This window comes from Lemur catta, chromosome 25 (assembly GCF_020740605.2).
Source record: "Lemur catta isolate mLemCat1 chromosome 25, mLemCat1.pri, whole genome shotgun sequence".
NCBI classification, from domain to species: domain Eukaryota; kingdom Metazoa; phylum Chordata; class Mammalia; order Primates; family Lemuridae; genus Lemur; species Lemur catta.
In genome coordinates, this window is record NC_059152.1 from 11,923,828 (window position 1) to 11,944,347 (window position 20,520).

Genomic DNA, 20,520 nt, shown 5'->3' on the forward strand with positions numbered 1-20,520 from the left:
TGAAAAAACTAAAAGTGTTTCACAGAAAGTAGCGTTTCTACTTGGAATAAAAACTACAACAGTTGACATGGATATAATTCGGAATAAATATTTTTATTTCCCTATTTATTTCTGTACAATACCCTTTCCCGTATATTACTCTATATTTATCATAAAGAGAAAGCAAAATATTTTTTGTTAAAACATTTGCTCTGGCCTAAAATAAAGTTATTTAAGATAAATTACAATGTGCCTGTGAGCCTACCGTGCCCGTCCCTGTGGCCCCGTCCTAGCTCACTCCAGCTACTGTGACAAAACCCCATGAACCGGGGGCTCATGATCAACGGAAATTCGTTCTCTCCCAGGTCGGAGGCTGACAGGTCCAAGAGGGACCAGCAGGCTCGCTGTCTGGCGAGGACCCCTTTCCTGATCCGTCCATGGCCCTTTCTCTCTGTGTCCCCACGTGCTAGAAGGCAGCTGTCTGGGGTCTTCTATGCGGGCCCTCGTCCCATTCAAGCGGGCTCTGCCATATGAAGGGATCGTTTCCCAAAGCTCCCACCTTCTATTAATATTACCGCCACCTTGGGGGTTAGGATTTCAACATAAGAAATGGGGGGACCTGGGCATTCAGACCATAGCACCCCCGTGTGGCATCCTGAGAAGGAGGGGGAGCCAGAGGTTGATGGGTAGGGAGGGTTTGGGCATAGGAGGGAAGAGGAGGAGGAGGACGGGGAATGTGAGCTGAACAACAGGTGATCCTCTTCCCTGGCCCCAGCATGGCAGCCCCGCTCTCTAGGTCACCCCTGGATCCCACTGTCTGCTCACAGCTCGCCCTGGTCCCTCCCCCTGCAGCCTCTGTCTTCCCACAAGAGCAGCATCTCACCCTCCTCCTTTCCCTGATTCTGAGGACTCTTCCACGGGGACTTCCCAGGCTTAGGGCACTTTCTACAGGATGCACAGAGCTGTCCCCTTTACCACCCACCTCCCCAGACCCGCACTGGCCACACCCTCACCTTGTGGTTCTGGAGAGTCCAAAGCACAGGAATCGCCCCCATGAAAGGGACGTGCAGCCTGGACCCCATGAGGTCGCGTCGTCCCACTGCTGAGTCTGACTCCAGCCCCCCGGGTCAGGGTGTGCAGTGAGAATGTCGCGGGGGAAACACAGTGCTCAGGACTCTGACCCACAGCCCTGAATCGAGATGGCCAGTGCTTTATGCACGTTCATTTTTGTTTCGTTATCTTCATGGGAGTTCTGGCATCTGCATGGTTGGCTTTTCAATTTTTTTAACCTCCAAAAGGCTTGTATTGGCATAACACGGGACTCTGGATTCCCACTCCTTCCTGTGTCACCAGAGGCAAGTGGGCTCCTGTGCCCTAAGACACCTGCACAGGAGTGACCATAGCCACATTGTGCCTAAGGACCACAAACTGGGCTCAGCCCAACGCACGCATGTCATTGTCTCAATTGGCCACCAGATGGCAGTGCGTGAGTGCTTATTACTAGAGCATTGCTCCAAAAGGTTTACAAATTTAATTAGGAAGGTAGTGAAAATCCCACACAATAAATGAATATAAGGCAACTCAGTAACCGGAAGATGCACCTTGCGATGCATACAGACTTGTAAAATATGAGTCCAACCCCAGCACCCTTCCCCCGACCTCCATCCATCCATCTATAAACATCTGTCTGTATAATCTTACTCCTTTGTGATAAGAATCTTTCCGTCGCAAGTGGTCTGCACGCCAGACAGAAAGTAACTGAAACAAGGGAGGACATACTACAGGTGATTGGCGGGAGGTCTCAGTGCAAGTCTGAAAGTGGGAGGTCTCGTGATTAGCATAGCCAAGGTCACGTGTCAGTTCCCTTGTATCCCCAAAGCACTGGGTGGTTTTTTCCTCTGGGGAACTTTGCTAAAATCCTTTATATCCTAAAAGAGCATCAAGTCAGAATAATGGCAAGCGGTTGTAACAATATTGAGGGAAAGATAAGGTTATCATTACAACTACATAGTAGTCTGCTTACTACATACTCTATTATAATCCTTAGTCCCCCAGGTAAGACAGTCAGTGAGCCGAGAGCAGAGTGTCCCCTTGGTTCTGACTGTGTCACAGGCCCCAGCCCAGCACCTGGCACAGCAGAGGTGCCAAATACTGCTCAGTGAATGCACCTGGGATGCGAGAGCTGACAGGGTGTTGAACACTATATGAAGTTGGGACTCTCTTAGAACAGCCCAGATATGAGGTCACCATAAGTACACTGCTTGTTAACCTGTCAGGCTGTTCATTTTTAAAACATTTTAATCTTTTTATTTATTTTTTTAGAGACAGGGTCTTGCTCTGTAGCCCAGGCTGCAGTGCAGTGGCAAGATCAGAACTCACTGCAGCCTGGAACCCCTGGGCTCAAGTGATCCTCCTGCCTTAGCCTCCCCAGTAGTTAGCAGTATAGGTGTGTGCTCTTACACCAGAGCCTGGCAAGAGGAGCCACTGTGAGCTCCCAGTTCTCTCACTTCCAGTGTGACCCGAGCCTCACTAGCGGGTGGGAATTTTCTCTCGGGTCCTCGTGGTCTAACGCCTGACGTTTCCCACAGGCGCATCCGGATGCGATTTCTACCTGTGAGAGGCTGGTGCACTCTTTGCATTCCCAGCACGAGGGACCCACCAGTCCTGGGGTCCTCGGGACCTTCCCAGCTGTGCAGGTGTCACTGCGTCACGCCCAGCACAGTGATTTGCGTCACAGGCTGCACCTTGGTCACGTGGTCCCTGATCAGAGTCAGACCTTGGGGGAGAGAACTCTGACTCTCCTAAATCCGAGTTCGATTTTTGCCAAGTACCTTTATGTGCCTTTCAGCTTCTCCTTCCTCCTCTTGCAATAGGGATTCTCAGTGCCATGGAGACGGGAGGGTGAGAATTAAAGGTGTAGAAATCCCCACATAGGACCTGGGACTGGGGACACTTTGGTCCCTTGGAGGGACCCTGCCACCTCCCCTGTGGGTAGTGGCCACAGCTTCCCACTGAGGCCAGCGTGTGCGTCTTTCTCAGAGTGTGGCGAGTGCAGGGACATCCTGGAGTCTGTCCTGGGGGTGAGGCTGGACTTCTGGGAGGAGGAGCGGGCAGAGACGGTGAGCCTGGAGGACGAGCTCAGGTAAGGGCGCTGGGTGCGGGGCAGGAGGGGGATGTGGGAGTCTCTGATGTGGGCAGCTCAGCTCATTTGTGTCACATAGCATCTCTCTGTTGCACCTACTTTTACTAATTCAGTTTTGTTAATTAAGGCCCTTTGGTGTTAAAATTGAAAGTAAGCTAGCTAATTTATTACAACTGTGCCAAACCTGTACTTGTTCGAGGCAACTTTAATTAAAGCAGGCCACAAGAAATACAAGATATACCCTTTGCAGTACTTTTATTAACAATAGCCAGAGCCTTTAGTGTTGATAGCCCACTTTAATTCCAAAGTCAACATAAAAATTCAATACAACAGTTAAGTTGAAAAGTGTTAGTGAAATAGGAGCTTAGCTTTGCTTTTCCAAACATGTTTCCAAAAGATTGTTTTATTTTAAAACGCACAGTGTTGGATACAAATGCCTTTTACCCATCGTGGTGGGGAAGATCACAATGACTGCTGACAATGGTCACCTCTTCCTCGCTACTAAGTCCACTGTTCTCAAAGTCTTACGAAGTACGAGAAGATGTGTCTCTTCCTTTATTTTAAAGAGTCCTTTGAAGAGAGCAATTATGTGACCAAATTTTCTATAAGTAGTTGGCAATTATTAAAGTTTTGCAGTGGCTAGTTTTCCTACTGGCGTCTTACCACCTAGGATAAAAAAAGAGAGACAGCTCATGAGTGATGTTGACTTTGCCCTTCCTCATCCAACTGTTCCTTAAGCCGCCACCCAAGCCCGACACCTCACACTGGCACAGAGCTTTCCAAGGGCAGCAACCAACAGGGATGTCGGCCCCTCTGCAGGGGCGGCCCAAGAGGGCGCGGCCAGGGCCATGGGGCCAGAGCCAGGAGCTGAACCCCATCGTGTTTTCTGAATTTCAAGTTCAGTATGTTCTAGTATGTTCATGCTCATATTACAACTGCTTCCTGTGATTAAAAAGTTGATTATGTCACCCTCACAGAAGGATGGGTGTTGGGGGTTATCTTAGCTATATATCCTCTTACCAAATTTGAAATGAGTTTCAACGCTGCATATTCTGAGATTTTCAGACACAATATGAATGGGAGACTGGGATTCCAACCTACGTATTTCCTTCCACACGGTCTGGTACTTCTGCCTCCCCATCCATGGCAACCAGCCCATTGCCCTCTAGCCTTTTTCTTCAGCTGTTCTCCTCTGTCCATGTGCCCTGTCCTGGTCCTCACTTAACCCCAACAGACATCTATCTAAAGCTCTTCTATGCAAGCATGACAAATGTACTGAATTAAGATCACGCAGCAAAATGCTTGTAAGAAGATCCATTCAGGGATGTCATGTTTATTCAATATAATCAACAGATGATTATTTTTCTCAACACCCTCCTCAAACTGCCCCATTAATGCTAGGAGAAGTGTTCTCGAACTCCACTGAGCATCGTGTCTCTGTTGTGTCAACACTCTTGACTCTAACTGTGTACCACAGACCAATGGCCCCGCCTTTTTGGGTGGGACTATTTCTTTATAACTGATAGGCTCTAGAGAAGAGTAAGCATGGGATTATTCTCCCAGGGATGTGCTACCAGTCCCTGGTTCTGAGTTCAGAAAGTCTGTGTGATATCCACACTGACCCCAATCTCTCACATGGGAAAGAAGGGAGCCAAGAATTAAGAAGGACAGCATGAATCAAAGGACAAACATGAGAGACATTCTCACCAAGCCTAGGATGTGAAGGGTCTGGATTTCTGACTCAGATTGGTGACGTTAGGAACTGAATCTTTATGTTGTAGAAGACTGCCTACTTTATGCTTGCTGTGTTTTCTTTGTTAATTTTCTCTGAACTTTCTCTTTAGTGTCCTTGAGAAAATTCTAGATTATATAAGTAGTTGCCGTTTATATTAGAACTCCACTAGTATTCATTTTGATAAAGTATTTGGTACCACATATACTTTTTTGTTTTCATATATATTGATAAATACAATGCAGAAACGCATCATATCATATTAAACTGCACTTACCAAGCATTTCTTCTAATTTGGTTATGGCAGGTTCATTCACATTAAAGATACAGTCATTATTTCTAGGAGAAAAGAATTAATAAGCTTTGTTATTACATAAACTATGGGGAAAAGACAACTTTCATTACTGTATTTTGCTGCTGATCATAGATACTGCAAGGATACTTTCCAACAGTCTCCCTCGAGGCCAGTCTTACCCAGCTGAAAGACCTCTTGTTCCCATCCTACCTCCTGGCTTCCTGTTTCGTCTTTGGACCACAGAATACACATAATTGTGAGAGTTTACATATTAAGCTTTATTAATATTAAATTTGTTTACTTAGAAGAATAAATATCTATGTATCTATACATATATACAGTCGTATGTGTCATATATATGTAACGTACTTGTATTTGTATATATGTATGTGTACATACATACTACACTCCCCAAAAAAATCTTTCTTGTAATTAATCTATATATTTCAATTTTAGGTCAAATACTGTCCTTGAGTACTCTCTTTCTTTGCTTCATTTTTATTCATAACCACATAAAATTTTCGGGGTCATAATGACTTCACTAATTAGGGGATGGATAAGTAAAGTATTAGGTCATTAAATGTGAAATGTCTGATTTCAAATCAAAAGTGTAGTTTATTATATCTCAAACAAGAAGCAATACAGTTAATCATAGTATGCACCTAAACTATCGACACAGTTTTAACATCTTAACAGCGGCTTGTTTACGCCAGCAGCGAAGAAGCCTAGAGAGCGAGTGGCGATGAAATAGTGAAAGGCATTTTCCACGGCTTGTTAAGAACTGAGTATTTTTCCTTGCAAGAAGTAGCCCAAAGCCTGGCAGAAGTGGTGGTCAGTGGGTGCAAGGTCTGGTGAATACAGTGGATGACACAGAGTTTCCAAGTCCAGCCTCTATAGTTTGAGCAGCGCTGTTTGTGCAACACGTGGTCCAGTGCTGTCTTACAAGAGGATTGATTGGCCTGTCTCTGTTGACCAATCTCAGCTGCTTAATCGCAAACATCCTCACCATTTCCTCTAATTGGTTGCAGTTGACACCCACTATAAGTGGTTGACCAAGTTTCATGAAGTGGATAATACCAGTGCTGGGCCACCAGACACCATTAGCTTTTTTGGATGAGTATTCAGTTCTGGACTGTGTTTCAACACATGATCTTTATCCAACTGTTGTGCCAAATGCTTGCGATTATCAAAAAGAATCCATTTTCATCACATGTAACAATGTGGTATAGAAATGGTTTAACTTTATGCCGTAACGGCAAAGAAAGGCAGGCTTCGAGGCGATTTCTCTTCTGATGCTCGGTTCATTCATGCGGAATCCATCTACCCAGCTTCTTCACCTTGCTGATTTGTTTCAAATGGTCTGATATTGTTGGAATAGTAACATCAAACCTTGTTGCTAATTCACGTGTAGGTTGAGATGGATTCGCTTCCACTACAACTTTCAGCTTGTCATTATCCACTTTGGTCTCAAATTGCCCATGTGGCTCATTTTCAAGATTAAAATCACCAGAATGAAACTTCTCAAACCATCAACGTACTGTGTGTTTGTCAGTCACATCCTTCCCAAACACTTGGTTCATATTTTGAGCTGTCTGTGCTGCATTGGTTCCACAAGAGAACTCATTATTCGAAAATAACACAAATTTTTGACTCACAAAAATTGCTCTGAAAAAAACTTGAAAGATAATCACAAGCCAAAACGTGTGTTTGAAAGACACAATAAACATAAAACAAGACATGTCAAGGTGAAGTATCAGAGAGATCAACAGTCAAACTTAGTACTTATGGAAATCGGACATTTCATACTTAATAACCTGATACAATATAAAGTCAGTACACTGTGATCTAGTAAGATCATACATTTTTGTGTCTCTGGAATTTGTGCTCAAATGTCATTCCTGTCCTTGCCCCTTTGCCACCCATGGGGTCCCATCGACTACTTACACCTTCTTTTTCTCCACCACACCAAGCCGCACAAAAGCTGCTAAGGCATTTTTCTGCACATCAGACGATAATACATCATGACACTGAGAGGCACCTAAAATAGAGGGTGAGGGAGAGGAGAGTTAGTGGACCGCTGTTTGTTCTCAACTGAAACAAATCACCACCCACAGAGGTGTGACTGACCTTGATCGAGAAGTTGGCTTGTGAATTTTCTGACTGCGGCCAAGTACTGTTTCTCATTGAAGTGGTCCTCTTCTTCACTCAAGAGGTATTTGCAAATTATCTGATTTTAAGAGGGAGGATAAGGGGAATAGAAAAAGGGTAGCCGAACACAACAGAACAGTAAGTAACTTTCCATTGCCCCTTTTAAGAGAATGATATATTAGAGCAGCCTAAAAACTCTCCAAGCTTGGAGCAGAGAAAAGCTGAAGAATTTTTAGGACATCACTTTCAAGCTTATATGATGTTTTATAATTATTAGAAAAAGGGAGTTTGAAATAATATTGGTATTTATTAAAGTATAATTTTTCATATTAATATGAATGGGCTGCAAGTTAATTACTATCAGCTTAATCTCTTATGCTACTTAGGAAGAGAAGGGGCAGATTTTTTGTAATTTTGTTTTTTTTCTCTAAATACACCTACCCAAGTGCCAAGCCCTAAAATACTTGATGATTTCTACTGCAGGAAGGTGATGAAGGGTACAACTAACACTTGCCAGACGCTCGCTAAGTGCTAGGCTTTGCGAGAGGGAGGCTGGCATGGGTCACTTCAGGGACCACAAACACCACTCTGCCAGGAAGTTGGTCCCGGCGCCAGGGTCCGGTGCCCATGTAAACAGAGCTGAGAGTCACAGAATCCTCTCGTCTCAAACACTGCAGACCTCGCCTACGGCTTACATTTAAAACTCCCTCTCTCCCTCTGACTCCTGGCACAGTTCTGCTGGGCACGTAACCATCTCCTCTCTAACCGCTCCTAAGAGCTCTGACAAACTCAGATACTTTCACCTGAACTTTTTCTTTTCCTTATAATATTAGCATTTAGCAATAGAAATAACTGACTTCATGTATCATTCAAGTCTTGCCTTTACTGAGTGCCTACTACATCAATATATCAAACACCTTGCTACACACTCTGAACAAAAGACATAAGATACAGTATGACAAACAATGTCTGGGTGTAACTGTAGTCACATAAATATTGTGCTCATGGCAACGCTAAGCTGTTATCCTCTTGGGTCTGTAATGGACCAAGCTTCCTCCTATATGCACTAAGCATTTCTAATCTCACTGGAGAGGTGAAATCATTCATTGTATTAATCAATCTCTATAGTTCTACCATTTGCCTGGGGAAGCTCTCGGTCCTTCGGATTAGAAATAAGCAGACTGAGGAAGTCTTAGCATATTTAACACAGGAAGCATGAAGGAGAACGCTGAGTTTACATACCTGATAACACTCCACAAAAGGCTTAAAGAGTCCTATTAAAAATTCTAACACGGTATTGCCTTTCTCTGTAATTAGGATGTCCCTCGTAGTCACCTGTATGGCCTCACTTTTACAAAGCAGGTAACAGCCTTCTTCGAAGTCCTGGAAGGGGAAGGGAAGGCCACACTAGGCTCCGCTCATTTAGGCGGCCGTGTGCATTGCTGCTCTCAGTGTGAGCAGCCACAGCCCTCAGACAGCTCCGAGAACACGGCTGCCTCCACGGCCCCTCCCAGAACACGGCTGGTTGTTAGACAGCAGCCAGAGAAGCATTTGTTCTAACGTTCAAAACATTGAACCTCGAACACAAAAAATTCATAGGCCTTAGAAATCATGACCTGGGTGATCAATTTTCTTTCACTTTGCACAGGCACATTCCTTGATTTAAATAGGAAGCACACATGGCAACTCTTAAAAATACTTAGAATTACGCTCATGCTCAAAAACCTCCAATACCCCTGCTCCTACTCCCCACAGAATAAAACCGGTTCTTAGCACAGCATACAAGAACTCAACACCCCCCTCTCATCTGCTCTGTCACTCGCTGTCCCAGCCAAGAAGCAGCCCAGCACGGAGAGCCTGGCGATTCTTCACTGTCTACACCACCAGGCAAGACCATCACTCGCTGCTCTCAAAACAAAAGGCATTGGCCTGGCTGACTCATTCCAACAAGCTGATAACAGGAAAATGAGTGCGGGTTTTTTCAAGTTTACTAAAACAGAGTTAGTTTATTTACAGTGGCCTCACTCATGGTTCAAAGAATGACCCTCCTCTCACCAAATAATCCTAAGTCATTAATTAAACTTGACCTGGGTTTAAACCAGAGTCTGCTAAGCTGTGAGTGTCCCGTTTTCTCTGCTCCACTTCGCCTTGAAGAAAGAGACGACACACCGCCTGCGACACGTCTGTGAACTCACGCCTAATGTTTCCAGAACTCACACTAAGCACCCTGGCTCTGTGCTGTAAGGACTTTACCTTCACTGTGTTTCCTGGAAGGAAGATGAACTCGTCTGAAAAAACATCGAGTAGGAAACGAAAGCAACTGTAGACATCCTCTGGAAATAGATTCATTACATAAGATTACAACATTGCTTTTTAAACTTTTGGGGAGTACCAGGAAGTCCATGATACGCCCAAATGCAGTATTTCAAAGGCATATTTTTATTCATATAACAGAGATAAGAATTTAGTCCCCTAAAAGAAGCTAAAGTCAATCCAAATTTTACTTACAAAGCAAACTACAGTCTAGCACACTTTTTAAATGATTACATCTAAAATTACACCAGGCCCGTAAATCAGCCAGTCTGGTAATGAGCAAGACACCACAGTCCTTAGAAGCTGGTACTTCACTTTCCCCTACCCCATTGTTCCCTAGTTGAGAATGAACTGATTTCTTAATTTCCCTCTATATTCACATTTCCTGGGATCTTTACTGTATCTTTAGCACTTTTCCTTAGACTCAATTGTGGAGCTTTGAAAAACTAAGACCAAAACAAAACATACTGGCTTGCCCACACCCCAGACCAAGGGAAGAACAACCTCTGGGGTCAGGCTCACCCCACCCCCTCGAACCACCCATAATTCTAACACGTGGCCTGGGCAGAACCCCCAGCCCTGACTACTACTGTAGCAAGAACCGTGTCTCACTCCGTTTTACCTTCCCTGGTGCAAGCAGAATGCCGCTGTGCAGCTAGAAGTGCTCACGCTGCGGGACGGCTCGCCCACCCCACTGGCCTCTGCTGCATCGGGGAACTGGTACAGCAGAAGCGGAGCGCCAGACCAGAAAGCGGAGAACTATGCTCAAATGCCAGATCCTTCTCTGAGTAACTGTGTGACTTTCTAGGCCTAAATTTCCTTATTTATAGAAGAAGAGGTTTAGATTAAATGATTTCTAGGCCCTTCCAATTCCAACATTCTAAGCAGACGGCCATGCATTTAGGGACAAGGCTAGTTTCTTCTGAGCGTACAGGCCTGCTCCTTACGGGGTTACACAGACGTGGCTGAACAGTACAAGGCTTCAAATGTTGCTCCTTACATGGAATGGAATGGCTGGGCCTCTTCTAAAACTCAAGGTCACACTCCTGAAAGTTACCTTTCCTGCACCCGGGTGTCATCTGCAATGCCACAGCTACTAAGGACGGACGCACAAAAACGTTGAACAACTGGTTCCTGTAAGCTGAGCACATGAGGAGAGTGATGTGCTGGAAAATGAGTCCATTGACCACTTCGGAGTCTCCGGAACCCACGCGCAGAACCACCTGGTCTCTGGCCACGCTGGCGAGGTTGGAATGCAGAAGAATGCTGGACTGGACAACTTCTTCAGCAGGTTTGCTATCTGCACACAAAGACACGTCATTCAAACAAGATGGGTCACTGCGGAGTCTCAGGCCTCGCATGCTCAGTGCTGGTCACTTGACAGACATTTATTCTCAAGTGTCAGGTTTTAGTCTCTACCAATTGAGGTGACAATATGATATGGAAGAAAAATCTTAAAAGTGCTATTTGATAAATCAAATCCCTGTCTAAGGACATGTAGCATGCTTTCTTACCTACCCCAAATCTGTCAGCCATTCTGAAATGTACCTAAGTTTCCGCTCTGAAAATCAACACTTTGTCTACCTCGGGAACCAAGGGTACCCAGAGTTCTGTAACAGCAAGTTCCGTAAACCAGAAAATCACATGCATGGGAATGTGACAACACTGAGACCAAAAGGCCTGTGATGAGCATTATGAGCACATTAACACTGCAGTCCCCAACCCCCAGCACTGTTCCCCAGCCTGTGGGGACCAGGCTGCACAGCAGGAAGTGAGCTGAGGCTTTGTCTGTATTCACAGCCGCCCCCTCCCTGGTCTGTGGAAAAACTGTCTTCCATGAAACCAGTCCTGGTGCCAAAAAGGTTGGGGACCGCTGCACTAACACATACTTCACACACGCAGCCTGCTGGAACCTGGAACAGGGTGGCAAGATCACCCTGCAGGTGACCAAAGGCAACCCAAGGATGCACAGTCCTGCCATCGGCCTTCAGGAGCACAGAGGGAAGCCGAGGAGATTCCTGTTTTCCCACATCAAGGACAACTCAAGCAGCAGTCCCGTGACAGCTCCCGACACTGTCACCCAACACGATGTGGGCCTGCCGAGAGCCAGGCAGCTGGAAACACAGAAGCATCACGAAGACATGGCGATATTTAACAAATATTCTCAGCACGGGAAATCAATGACGTCTCCTACCTTAGGAATCATATTTAATCACCCACCCTGTTGCTGTCACTTGGATCCCAACCCTCACTTTATTATAGTAACAAGTTACCATAGTGCCTGGACAGACACTCTCTGCTATGGATTAGTCACACATTTATCCCATCTTGGGAAAGCAAAACACTGTAGAGAGACGGGTGCCTATGTTTCCATCTGCTCCTGGGCCAAACAGTGATGGGTTGAGCACTTTGCCTATTCCTGCCTCGTGACAGCAACACTTGCTACCCTGTATGAGAACTAACAAGACCTTTGCCTCCCGCCAGACCTTCACAGAACTGAGAACACACATCTGACTGATTTCTCTCCCTCTTGGCAAATGGCACGGGATGACTGGCACCTGTCAGTGACTCCTCCTCGACACCCTATGGCTGTGCCCCCAGCACTGCCCCTGCCAGGGCCCAGCCTCTTCACTTCTCATCTGGGCACAGCAGCCCCCACCTCGCCTCCCTTCCACCAGTCTCTCCCCCCTGGGGTCCACCTTAAAACTGATTCCAGCTTGTTGCCTAAAAGCCAATCTGCACTACTTCCCTGCTTCAAACCTGTCAGTGCTTCCACTAACCCAGAGGTTTCAGTCCCGAACCCCGAGGCCCGCAGGCTCGTGTGATCAGCCATCTCCACACCCTCGTCTTCTGTCACTCCCTCACCCGCAGCCACCACTCTAGCATCGCCAGTGACTCCTCAGTGCCCGGCCCCTCTCGCCTTCCCTCATCCCTGCCTTGCAAGGCTCCTCTCCCCATCTTCCTGCAGAGCCCCTACTTTTCTGTCAAGATCGGCTCAAAGGTCATGTCTGTGAAATCTTCCTGATTCCACAGCATGGGCCTTTCCTCCACAGAATGCTCAGGAACCCTCCAGAATGTACGCGTAGCTCCTTGTCTCTACTCCACCGAACCCTCGTTACTAGTGTGCACATCACCGACCCAGCCCTGCTTTCTACAAACCAGGAGAGCCTCCAGGACAGGTATCCACCTTGTTCACTCTGTATCCTGGTAGTACTCAGCATCAGTGAGGTACTCAACATAGGACTGATGAGTGAATAATAGTACGTACCTGACGATAAATAATTACCTGGTCTTGAAAGGATTGCATTTCTAACTCTACTCTGTACAATTTTAAACCAAACAGATTAAAAACAACTTAAGCTAACTACTGTCATATATATCCTGAACACGCAGCATGGTATTCATAACTCCAATGAGGTTTTTACACAGTTTTTATAGAGAATCGCATAAAGTTCTAAGACCCAACCTTTAATCCTTACAATGCAGTGAGACCAATGGGTTGCAAATATAATCTGGTTTCAAGAGGTAGGTGTGGAGGGAAGGGGTTGTGGACTACAAGAGGATTTGTTACTTCATTCTCCACTCTGCTAGTTGCCAAGGAGATGGTATTCTAGTCCTCAAGATCCTTAGAGCCTTGTAGGGGGAAATGACATGTAAGCAATTATTCACAAACAATCAACATGCTGTGTTTAATGTCCCATAGTGATAAAAAGAGATTAGGTGTTCTTCCTCTCTCTGAGCAATGCTTTGCTGAAAGTCTTCTATAGGTTTTTCAGGTCCAGGCTACAATGTTTGCAATAAGCATTCTCATCACCTACGTCTCACCTACATACCGGGCCAGATGAGAAACCCTCCGAACATCTGGGTTAAGCCTTTCAGCCATAAAGTCTTTTCCACCAGAGCATCAAAGTCCATGGATGGCCGGTTCTGGAGTAGAACAGCAACTATTAGGGACCAGGGGCTCAGAACCAGGTTCTCAATCTGCAGAAGCTGCATCTTGTAGGCAACTTCAGTGACAAAGGCGTGCATGTCCGCGGACTGTTTCTGAGGAATGTATCTAAAAGGAAGAGCACAGAACAACAGATTACAGTTCTGCCACCGAGACAAATGGGAACGGGGGAAGATCAACCCTTTAGAAGGCGTCTCATACTTTCTGCCAACCAAATTCTCTCAGGCCAGGCCATGTGCAAGAGGCATTCCTTTGCTTTACTGTAGTGTAACCGACCCACACATTTCCAGGGTATGCTCTTGAGAGGTGATATAAAAAAATACTCAAGGTCCTATTATTCCCAGTCCCAGACAAAAGACTTCTATTGCTTTATAAATCAGATACAGCACTTCAGTGAAAACTGATGCCTCCCCCAGTAGACTGAATTATTGTCTTTTCAGAATCCACAGCACATTGAACATATCTCTATTGTAGACACACTTATCAGATCACACAGTAACTGCTGACATCCATACCGGACATGCTGTCCAGTTTGCCTGACTTCATGCACGGATCACCAAACTTTGAGTCGTATGATAAGGCCTACAGAGCTGGCTGGAGCAGAGATACACACATGACTTAAAAGCAGCCACATAATAAGGTAGCTTAATGTGAAAGCTGTAGCCCATAAGGGTGCCCTGTACTAGATAATAACTGGCCGGCCCAACCTGAGATCTAAAGAGAGGCAGCCTGTGGCAGCCAAAAGCTCACACCTGCTTCTGCAGTGACTAATGCAGCTGCTGGGGAGCTGCCGAAGCCACAGAGAAATTATTCATGATCTTGCAGGCATCTGAGCCCTGACTGTGCAGGCAGATGGCTTGTCTCCCTCACCTGTCCAGGTATACCCAAACGCATCTGTACCCTGCATCCTGAAAGAACCTAACACATTTTCTTGCCCATACAACTACAACCTTCTTGAGAATAGAGACTTGCTCCCATTCATCATTATTATGCAATCCTTTCTAGAATCAAAAATAATACTTAGTACCTACTTTGTCTGGCCTACCAATAGTGCTCAACAATTCTTGTACATATACATATTAATGGCATCATTTCTTCCCAATTTTAAGTTAGTTCCCCTGAGAAGAGCGATCATTGTCTGACTTTGGGCATTGACATATATCTCCTGTGGCTGATCACATTTTTGGCAAACACATAATTCATTTCTAATTGAAGCTTTCCACTGATGAAAATGGAATGGTACAGCTTCCCCGATAATTTGCTGTGTGATCTTAGGTAAACCAAGTTTCAGTCTTACAAGTGGTCAACTCAAGAATCACAATTCATGCTTTTAGATTTTCATCCTTACGATAGTTACTAAAACACAGGCCGTGCACCTTGGAACCAAGTTATATGGGCTCCGACTCATCCTCCCAGCTGCCAGAGATCGAAGTGACACAGGGTCTCCAAAGTAGACATGGATGCTTCCAAAATTTTCAGAGAGAATCTTTCTGGCTTTCAACAGCCCCTAATAGTATCAGAACAGTGGAAAAGGAAACAAAAAGGAGTACATTAGCTGAAATTAGTTGATGTGTAAGTTAGCACATTCTCTGAATTCAAATAAAATTAAGTCTGGCTACCCTTTACGTACACTTGTAGATTCTTTTGGCTTAGGAACCCCTAGAAGCTCATATACATAAAGAGTTTCTTCCAATATCTTATCATAACTGATGCTAATGGGAACAAAGTAGGTATCAAAAACTTCTCTTTTAAAAAATGGCTCCATCACAATATTCAGAAGACCTGTGAACACAGGGAGAAATGTTTTATCGTCCACAGTGAAGAACTGGGCACATACACAGGAAGATACTAAAAGTATACATTATACACTAAGCCCATAAATATAAACAGTTAAATAATCATACTTGCAAAGAAAATGTATCCTGTTAAAGAAAGGGTGTCAAGTTCTATGTAGCAGCTATGACGACACCACACCTAAAGGCTCTGGGTTTGTATTTTTCCTTCTAATCTGCAGTGACCTACCAAATTTAGGAGTCAATGTCTTGGCAGAGCGGCTTCTTGTCCCTTCGAGGAAAAATTCAACAGGAGCATAACCATTCTTTAAAGAGAAAACACAAACAAACAAAACAAAATACGAAACCCATTGCCTACTCTCACAATGACGAATGCTTCTTTTGATTCCTTTTCCCAAGCCCCCCTCCCGGCTCCCTGAACAAATACTGCTTACACTGAAACTTAAATAAGAGAGTCACACAGATTAAACACATTACTGAGCTTATGAACATTCTTTTAGGGGAAAAAGAATAACTAAATGGTCGATTCAGAAGGTAAGAATCTAAATAAGCAAACATCAATGAAACGAAAGTATAGCTTGAAAGTACTTGGTAATTACTGGCACTTACCCGTAACATGGTTTTTACGTATTCAGAGAACACAGCCCAGTAGAGTTTATTGCCACCAAAGGTACGCCGCATGAAAAAGGCACCCGACATTCGCAGCAGCTCACCAACCATTTTCATTCCCAGGAAGTCTAGAAAATAAAAGAGGGGTTAATATTTATTTGCAGATCTTGGAACTTTCTATAAAGATCTAAACTCAGACACTACGAAGACAGATTTCGTGCATGTGAAATATCCCTATGATGTTAATAATTATACCTTTTAAGATTAAAATCCTTAAGAGACACCTAATAGAATTATGAAGAAGAGATTCTGTGCGCTGGGTGCTCCTGGAGGTCACCTTGTGCCACTCTGTGCACTACTGCACTGACCACCAGGCCAGCTAGACACCAGGGACAACAGCAGAGCAATGTGACCACTTAACAACATCATGGCGTCAATTTCTGTAGCCAGCCCTGCTTAACGTGACAACGGACCAACATGTGTCCTTCATGCCCAGGACAGCAAACCAATCCTGCTCTCCTCCTTCTCTCACCAAGTAAAAATATCATCCTACTTTTAGTGGGAGAGACTAAACAAAGCAAGTCTGGTATGGGAGGAAGAGTTCCACCAGCAGTTTTAAAACAGTCCTTACCTTCATTTTCCCTAATTTTCAAATGACTTCCTCACATGTCTATTTAGACGAAAACGCTTTGAAAGTGCTTAAGTCTCTGGCAGTTTCTACCTGACTGTTTACTACATTTACTGACAAAGGTGTACACTTGAATCCCAGCTTTCCTGGCTACCCTGAAAGGGAGTTGATAAACAATTTACTTGCTTTAGCAATCCCTCTTTCAAGAATCTATCTTATAGAAATAAAAGCACTGATATAAAAATGTATTGCAACACTGTTTGTAACAGCAAAACTATAAATTATGATATGTCCAAACTGCTGAATATTACAAACTATTAAAAATGTTAGACATGAACTTGGACCCTGACTTTACACCATATACAAAAGTTAACTCAATGGATCAAAAACCTAAATTGTAAGACCTGAAACTATTAATATAAAACTCAATGAGCACCCAAAAACATGCTCAGGATCACTAATCATTAGGGAAATGCAAATCAAAACTACAATGAGATGCCACTTCACACCCATTAGGAGGATTATTATTAAATAAAGAAAACGCATAAAATAACAAGTGTTGGCGAGGAAGTGGAGAAGGTGGAACCCTTGTGCACTGTTCATGGGAATGTAAAATGGTGCAACTGCTGTGGAAACCAGTATGGTAGTTCCTCAAAAAATTAAAAGTAAAATTACCACATTGACCCAGCAATTCTATTTCTTGGTATACATCTAAAAAAACTGAAAGCAGGGTCTTGAACAGATATGTTTTTCCAACTTTAAAAAGGAACAAATTTCTGACATTCGCTACAATATGGATGGACCCTGAGGGCACTTTGCTAAGTCAAATACAGCATATATTTCACCATACAGTCACCCAAGGACAAATACCGTATGATTCCGCTTATATGAAGTATCTAGAGCAGCTGAATTCATAGAGACAGAAAGCAGAACGGTGGCTGCCAGCCGAGGGAGGGTAGGATGGGGAGTGTGTCTAATGCGCACCGTCTCAGTTCTGTAAGATGGAAAGAGTTCTGGAGACGGATGGTGGTGACGGTTACACAACATCGTGACTATATGTGATGCCACCGAACTGTACATTTAAAGATGGCTGAGATGGTTAATTTTATGTTATGTGTATTTTATCACAATTAAAAATATATTCAAAATCTTAGATTTATTTGCTATCTGGATAGATAGCCATCAATATATTATCAAATAAAAAAAGTAAAAGGCAGGTAATACATGTAGGTAGTATAGTCTCCTTTTGCAAACCTAACCCAAGGAGTCCCGCGTGCACAAACGCCTGTGTGCGTAGTCTAGGGAAGGGTCAAGCCGCATAGAAGGAGAGGCCATCTGCATCGTCTTCTTCAAATACCTCAGTATTGCTGGAATCACGCCAGCGAACACTTTAATTTTTATAGTTAAAAAAAAGTAGAAAAACAATATTTACCCATTCCTGCTGCTATAACTGGCACAGGTAAATCATAGTTGTACAAAAGAAAAGACAACATCAGGAAGTCAATGTAACTTCGATGACTAGGCAGTAGGACAACAGGATGCTCCTGGATGGCTCGTTGTAGCTTGAAAATAAATATTACATTTTAAATGATTTCAGTTTTCATGGAATTAAAAGCACATCTCAAATCAGAAAGTGGAAGAAGTCTATGTACAGAGGGAATACTAATCATCTTTTTCTGCCTTCCTTACCATACACACAATTTTCTCTGAAAAGGTACAAGCATTATTTCAGAGTTCTAATTAAATGATTTCACATAAAGCAAGAATAGTAAAAATGTACATTTTTATAGATCAGAATAATGATAACAGCGATGACCACTGTTAGTAGGGTGCTATATCGGCATCACTTTACATGCTAATCATCTTACACGCGTTGTTTAATACCACATATTTGTAAATAAGCCTCAGCCTCCCCATTTGTAACCTGGTCATACACCCAATAAATGGGGGAGCAGGGGACTGAACTCTAGTCAGTCTGACTGAAAAAGTCAACTGTTAATCATTGCAACGGACTGGTTGTTTGCAGTAAGAGAAAACAAGCTTCTATGGGAAGATTTAAAAAAAAAGATCTGTAAATTATTAGGACAAAGTAAGAGGAATCATGTTTCTCTGTGTGCTGGACTCGCTGCCAAGGAGAATGGGAGCCAGGCAGCTGGGAAGGACACATCTGCATCTCCAGATTCACTCCTCAAGTTCCCAGCCTTAAGAACACTCGCTGGTACCACTGTGCTCTGTAAGGATCACTGAGGCCCGGTAACTTGTGATCAGTTACGACATGGCTCGCTGACTCTGCCTGGCGCCCAACGCTATACCGAACGTTCTCTGGCAGATCCAGAGCGTAAGTCAGCAATCTCGAAGACAGTCATAGAAGGAAGAAGTATTTGACAGGAAACAAAAAGACTGAAGAAAAACACAATATTAAAAGGCACGAGGAGGAAGGCAAATGAAGGTAAGAACTTTCCTAGGAGAAAAAACACAAACGAATAAAAATAATTTTCATAGGGAAAGCTCTTCCTCACAGGAAAAAGCAAAAATAAATAGTAAAGTGATGAAATTAGAAAAATCACAATTTGGCAATCTATTACTCTAATGAGTAATAAAGGATTCAGGCAAAAATCAGTGAAAGCAAAAAATAGTGGGGAAAGTATGATGAAAATAGGATACTTAATCATTCTCAAAGTGTCTCTCCACAAGAAACTTTTTAAAGAAAAATAATAACTTTACGGTGGAGAAACCTGGTAGTCACCACCTTAACCAACTGAGGAAAGTGACCACCCCTAGTAACAGGACAAAGAGACACCATCTGCTCCTGATATGATGCACTGAGAAAAATCCAACACTGCCTCTGGGTGTTCCTGCCACAGGTACACAGCCTGACCCCCTCGTGCACTCGCCCACCCCTCCCTCCTCCTCTCCCCTCCCCTCCCCTCCCGGGGGCTCTGGCCCTGACCCATTCAGAGCCCTGACCCATTCGCTGCTGGGTCTTCTGCTAGGCAGGATGTCGGGTTTGTCGATCCCTAGTGCCCCGGCCCTCTGGCTGCTGCTGGTCTCTGGCTCCCTCAGGGCCAGCCTCAGAACAAGCCAAGGATTGTCACCAGTGAAGAGGTCATTACTCGAGATAATCCTGCTCTCCCTTTCACCCTGCAGTGTAACCTCGCCTCCAGCTCTCACACCCAGACATACAGCTACCGGACAAAGAATGATCGCCATTTGTAAGAAGGCCAACAACATGGAATCTAGGATCAATAAGCCGAGAGCTGAGGATTCAGGCAAGTACCACTGCGCATATCACTTTGTCAGCACTCCTAAAGCAAATGCCTCCATTTAAGTGAAAGCTGCTCCCGACATCACCGGCCATAGACGAGGACAAGAAGGAAAAGCAGGATGCCACCAGGTACTACAAGTCAGCTGGCCACCCTCACCCAGAGTGGACGTGGCGCGAGGGGAACGGTAGCCCATGGAGCTTGTCAATACCTCTGGCTGCTTCTTCCTCATCAATAAAGAAAATTATACTGAGTTGAGCATTGTGGAACCAGAGCACAGAAGACCCTGGCCAGCGTGAATGCAATGCCACCAACTCCACTGGCTCTACCGCTGCTGTCACCATCATCAAGACACGGAGCCACCTGGCCCCGCTCTGGCCTTTCTTGGGACTTGTGGCTGAAATTATCATCTTCGTGGTGATCGCTGTTGTGTACGGGAAGAGCAAGAGGCCAGACAAGGTTCCTGACAACGATGAACCAGCTGAGCCAATGAAAACCGACTCTACCAGCAACCACAAAGACAAAACCTCGTGCCAGAGAAACACCACCTAGGTACCGCTTATAGTATCTTTGGGTTCCTGAAAACGGTGGCAACATGACCCGCTGAATTTTCTGCTTGGCCCTTTTTGGTTCTCTCGGCTTTCAGGTGAGCAGCCCCACAAGGCCTGT

The 20,520-nt window shown here is 44.5% G+C and overlaps 1 protein-coding gene and 1 pseudogene across 2 annotated transcripts in view; one reads left to right on the top strand and one right to left on the bottom strand.

The window, feature by feature from the left end:
* Nucleotides 1–3,359: 3,359 nt before the first annotated feature.
* Nucleotides 3,360–20,520, bottom strand: part of GNPAT (glyceronephosphate O-acyltransferase) — a 32,263-nt gene continuing 15,102 nt past the window's right edge. For both annotated transcript variants that reach the window (XM_045537284.1, XM_045537285.1), the window contains exons 4-16: nt 18,021–18,150; nt 15,961–16,088; nt 15,581–15,656; nt 15,189–15,340; nt 14,935–15,065; nt 13,443–13,666; nt 10,667–10,909; nt 9,550–9,629; nt 8,539–8,679; nt 7,276–7,375; nt 7,093–7,186; nt 5,131–5,192; nt 3,360–3,787 (exon numbers count right to left, since the gene is read on the bottom strand). In XM_045537284.1, the coding sequence (XP_045393240.1) occupies nt 3,744–3,787; nt 5,131–5,192; nt 7,093–7,186; nt 7,276–7,375; nt 8,539–8,679; nt 9,550–9,629; nt 10,667–10,909; nt 13,443–13,666; nt 14,935–15,065; nt 15,189–15,340; nt 15,581–15,656; nt 15,961–16,088; nt 18,021–18,150 (1,605 nt within the window). In that variant the 3' untranslated portion in view covers nt 3,360–3,743. The remainder of the gene's footprint in view (nt 3,788–5,130; nt 5,193–7,092; nt 7,187–7,275; nt 7,376–8,538; nt 8,680–9,549; nt 9,630–10,666; nt 10,910–13,442; nt 13,667–14,934; nt 15,066–15,188; nt 15,341–15,580; nt 15,657–15,960; nt 16,089–18,020; nt 18,151–20,520) is intronic.
* On the top strand, nt 19,587–20,403 carry LOC123627408 (annotated as a pseudogene).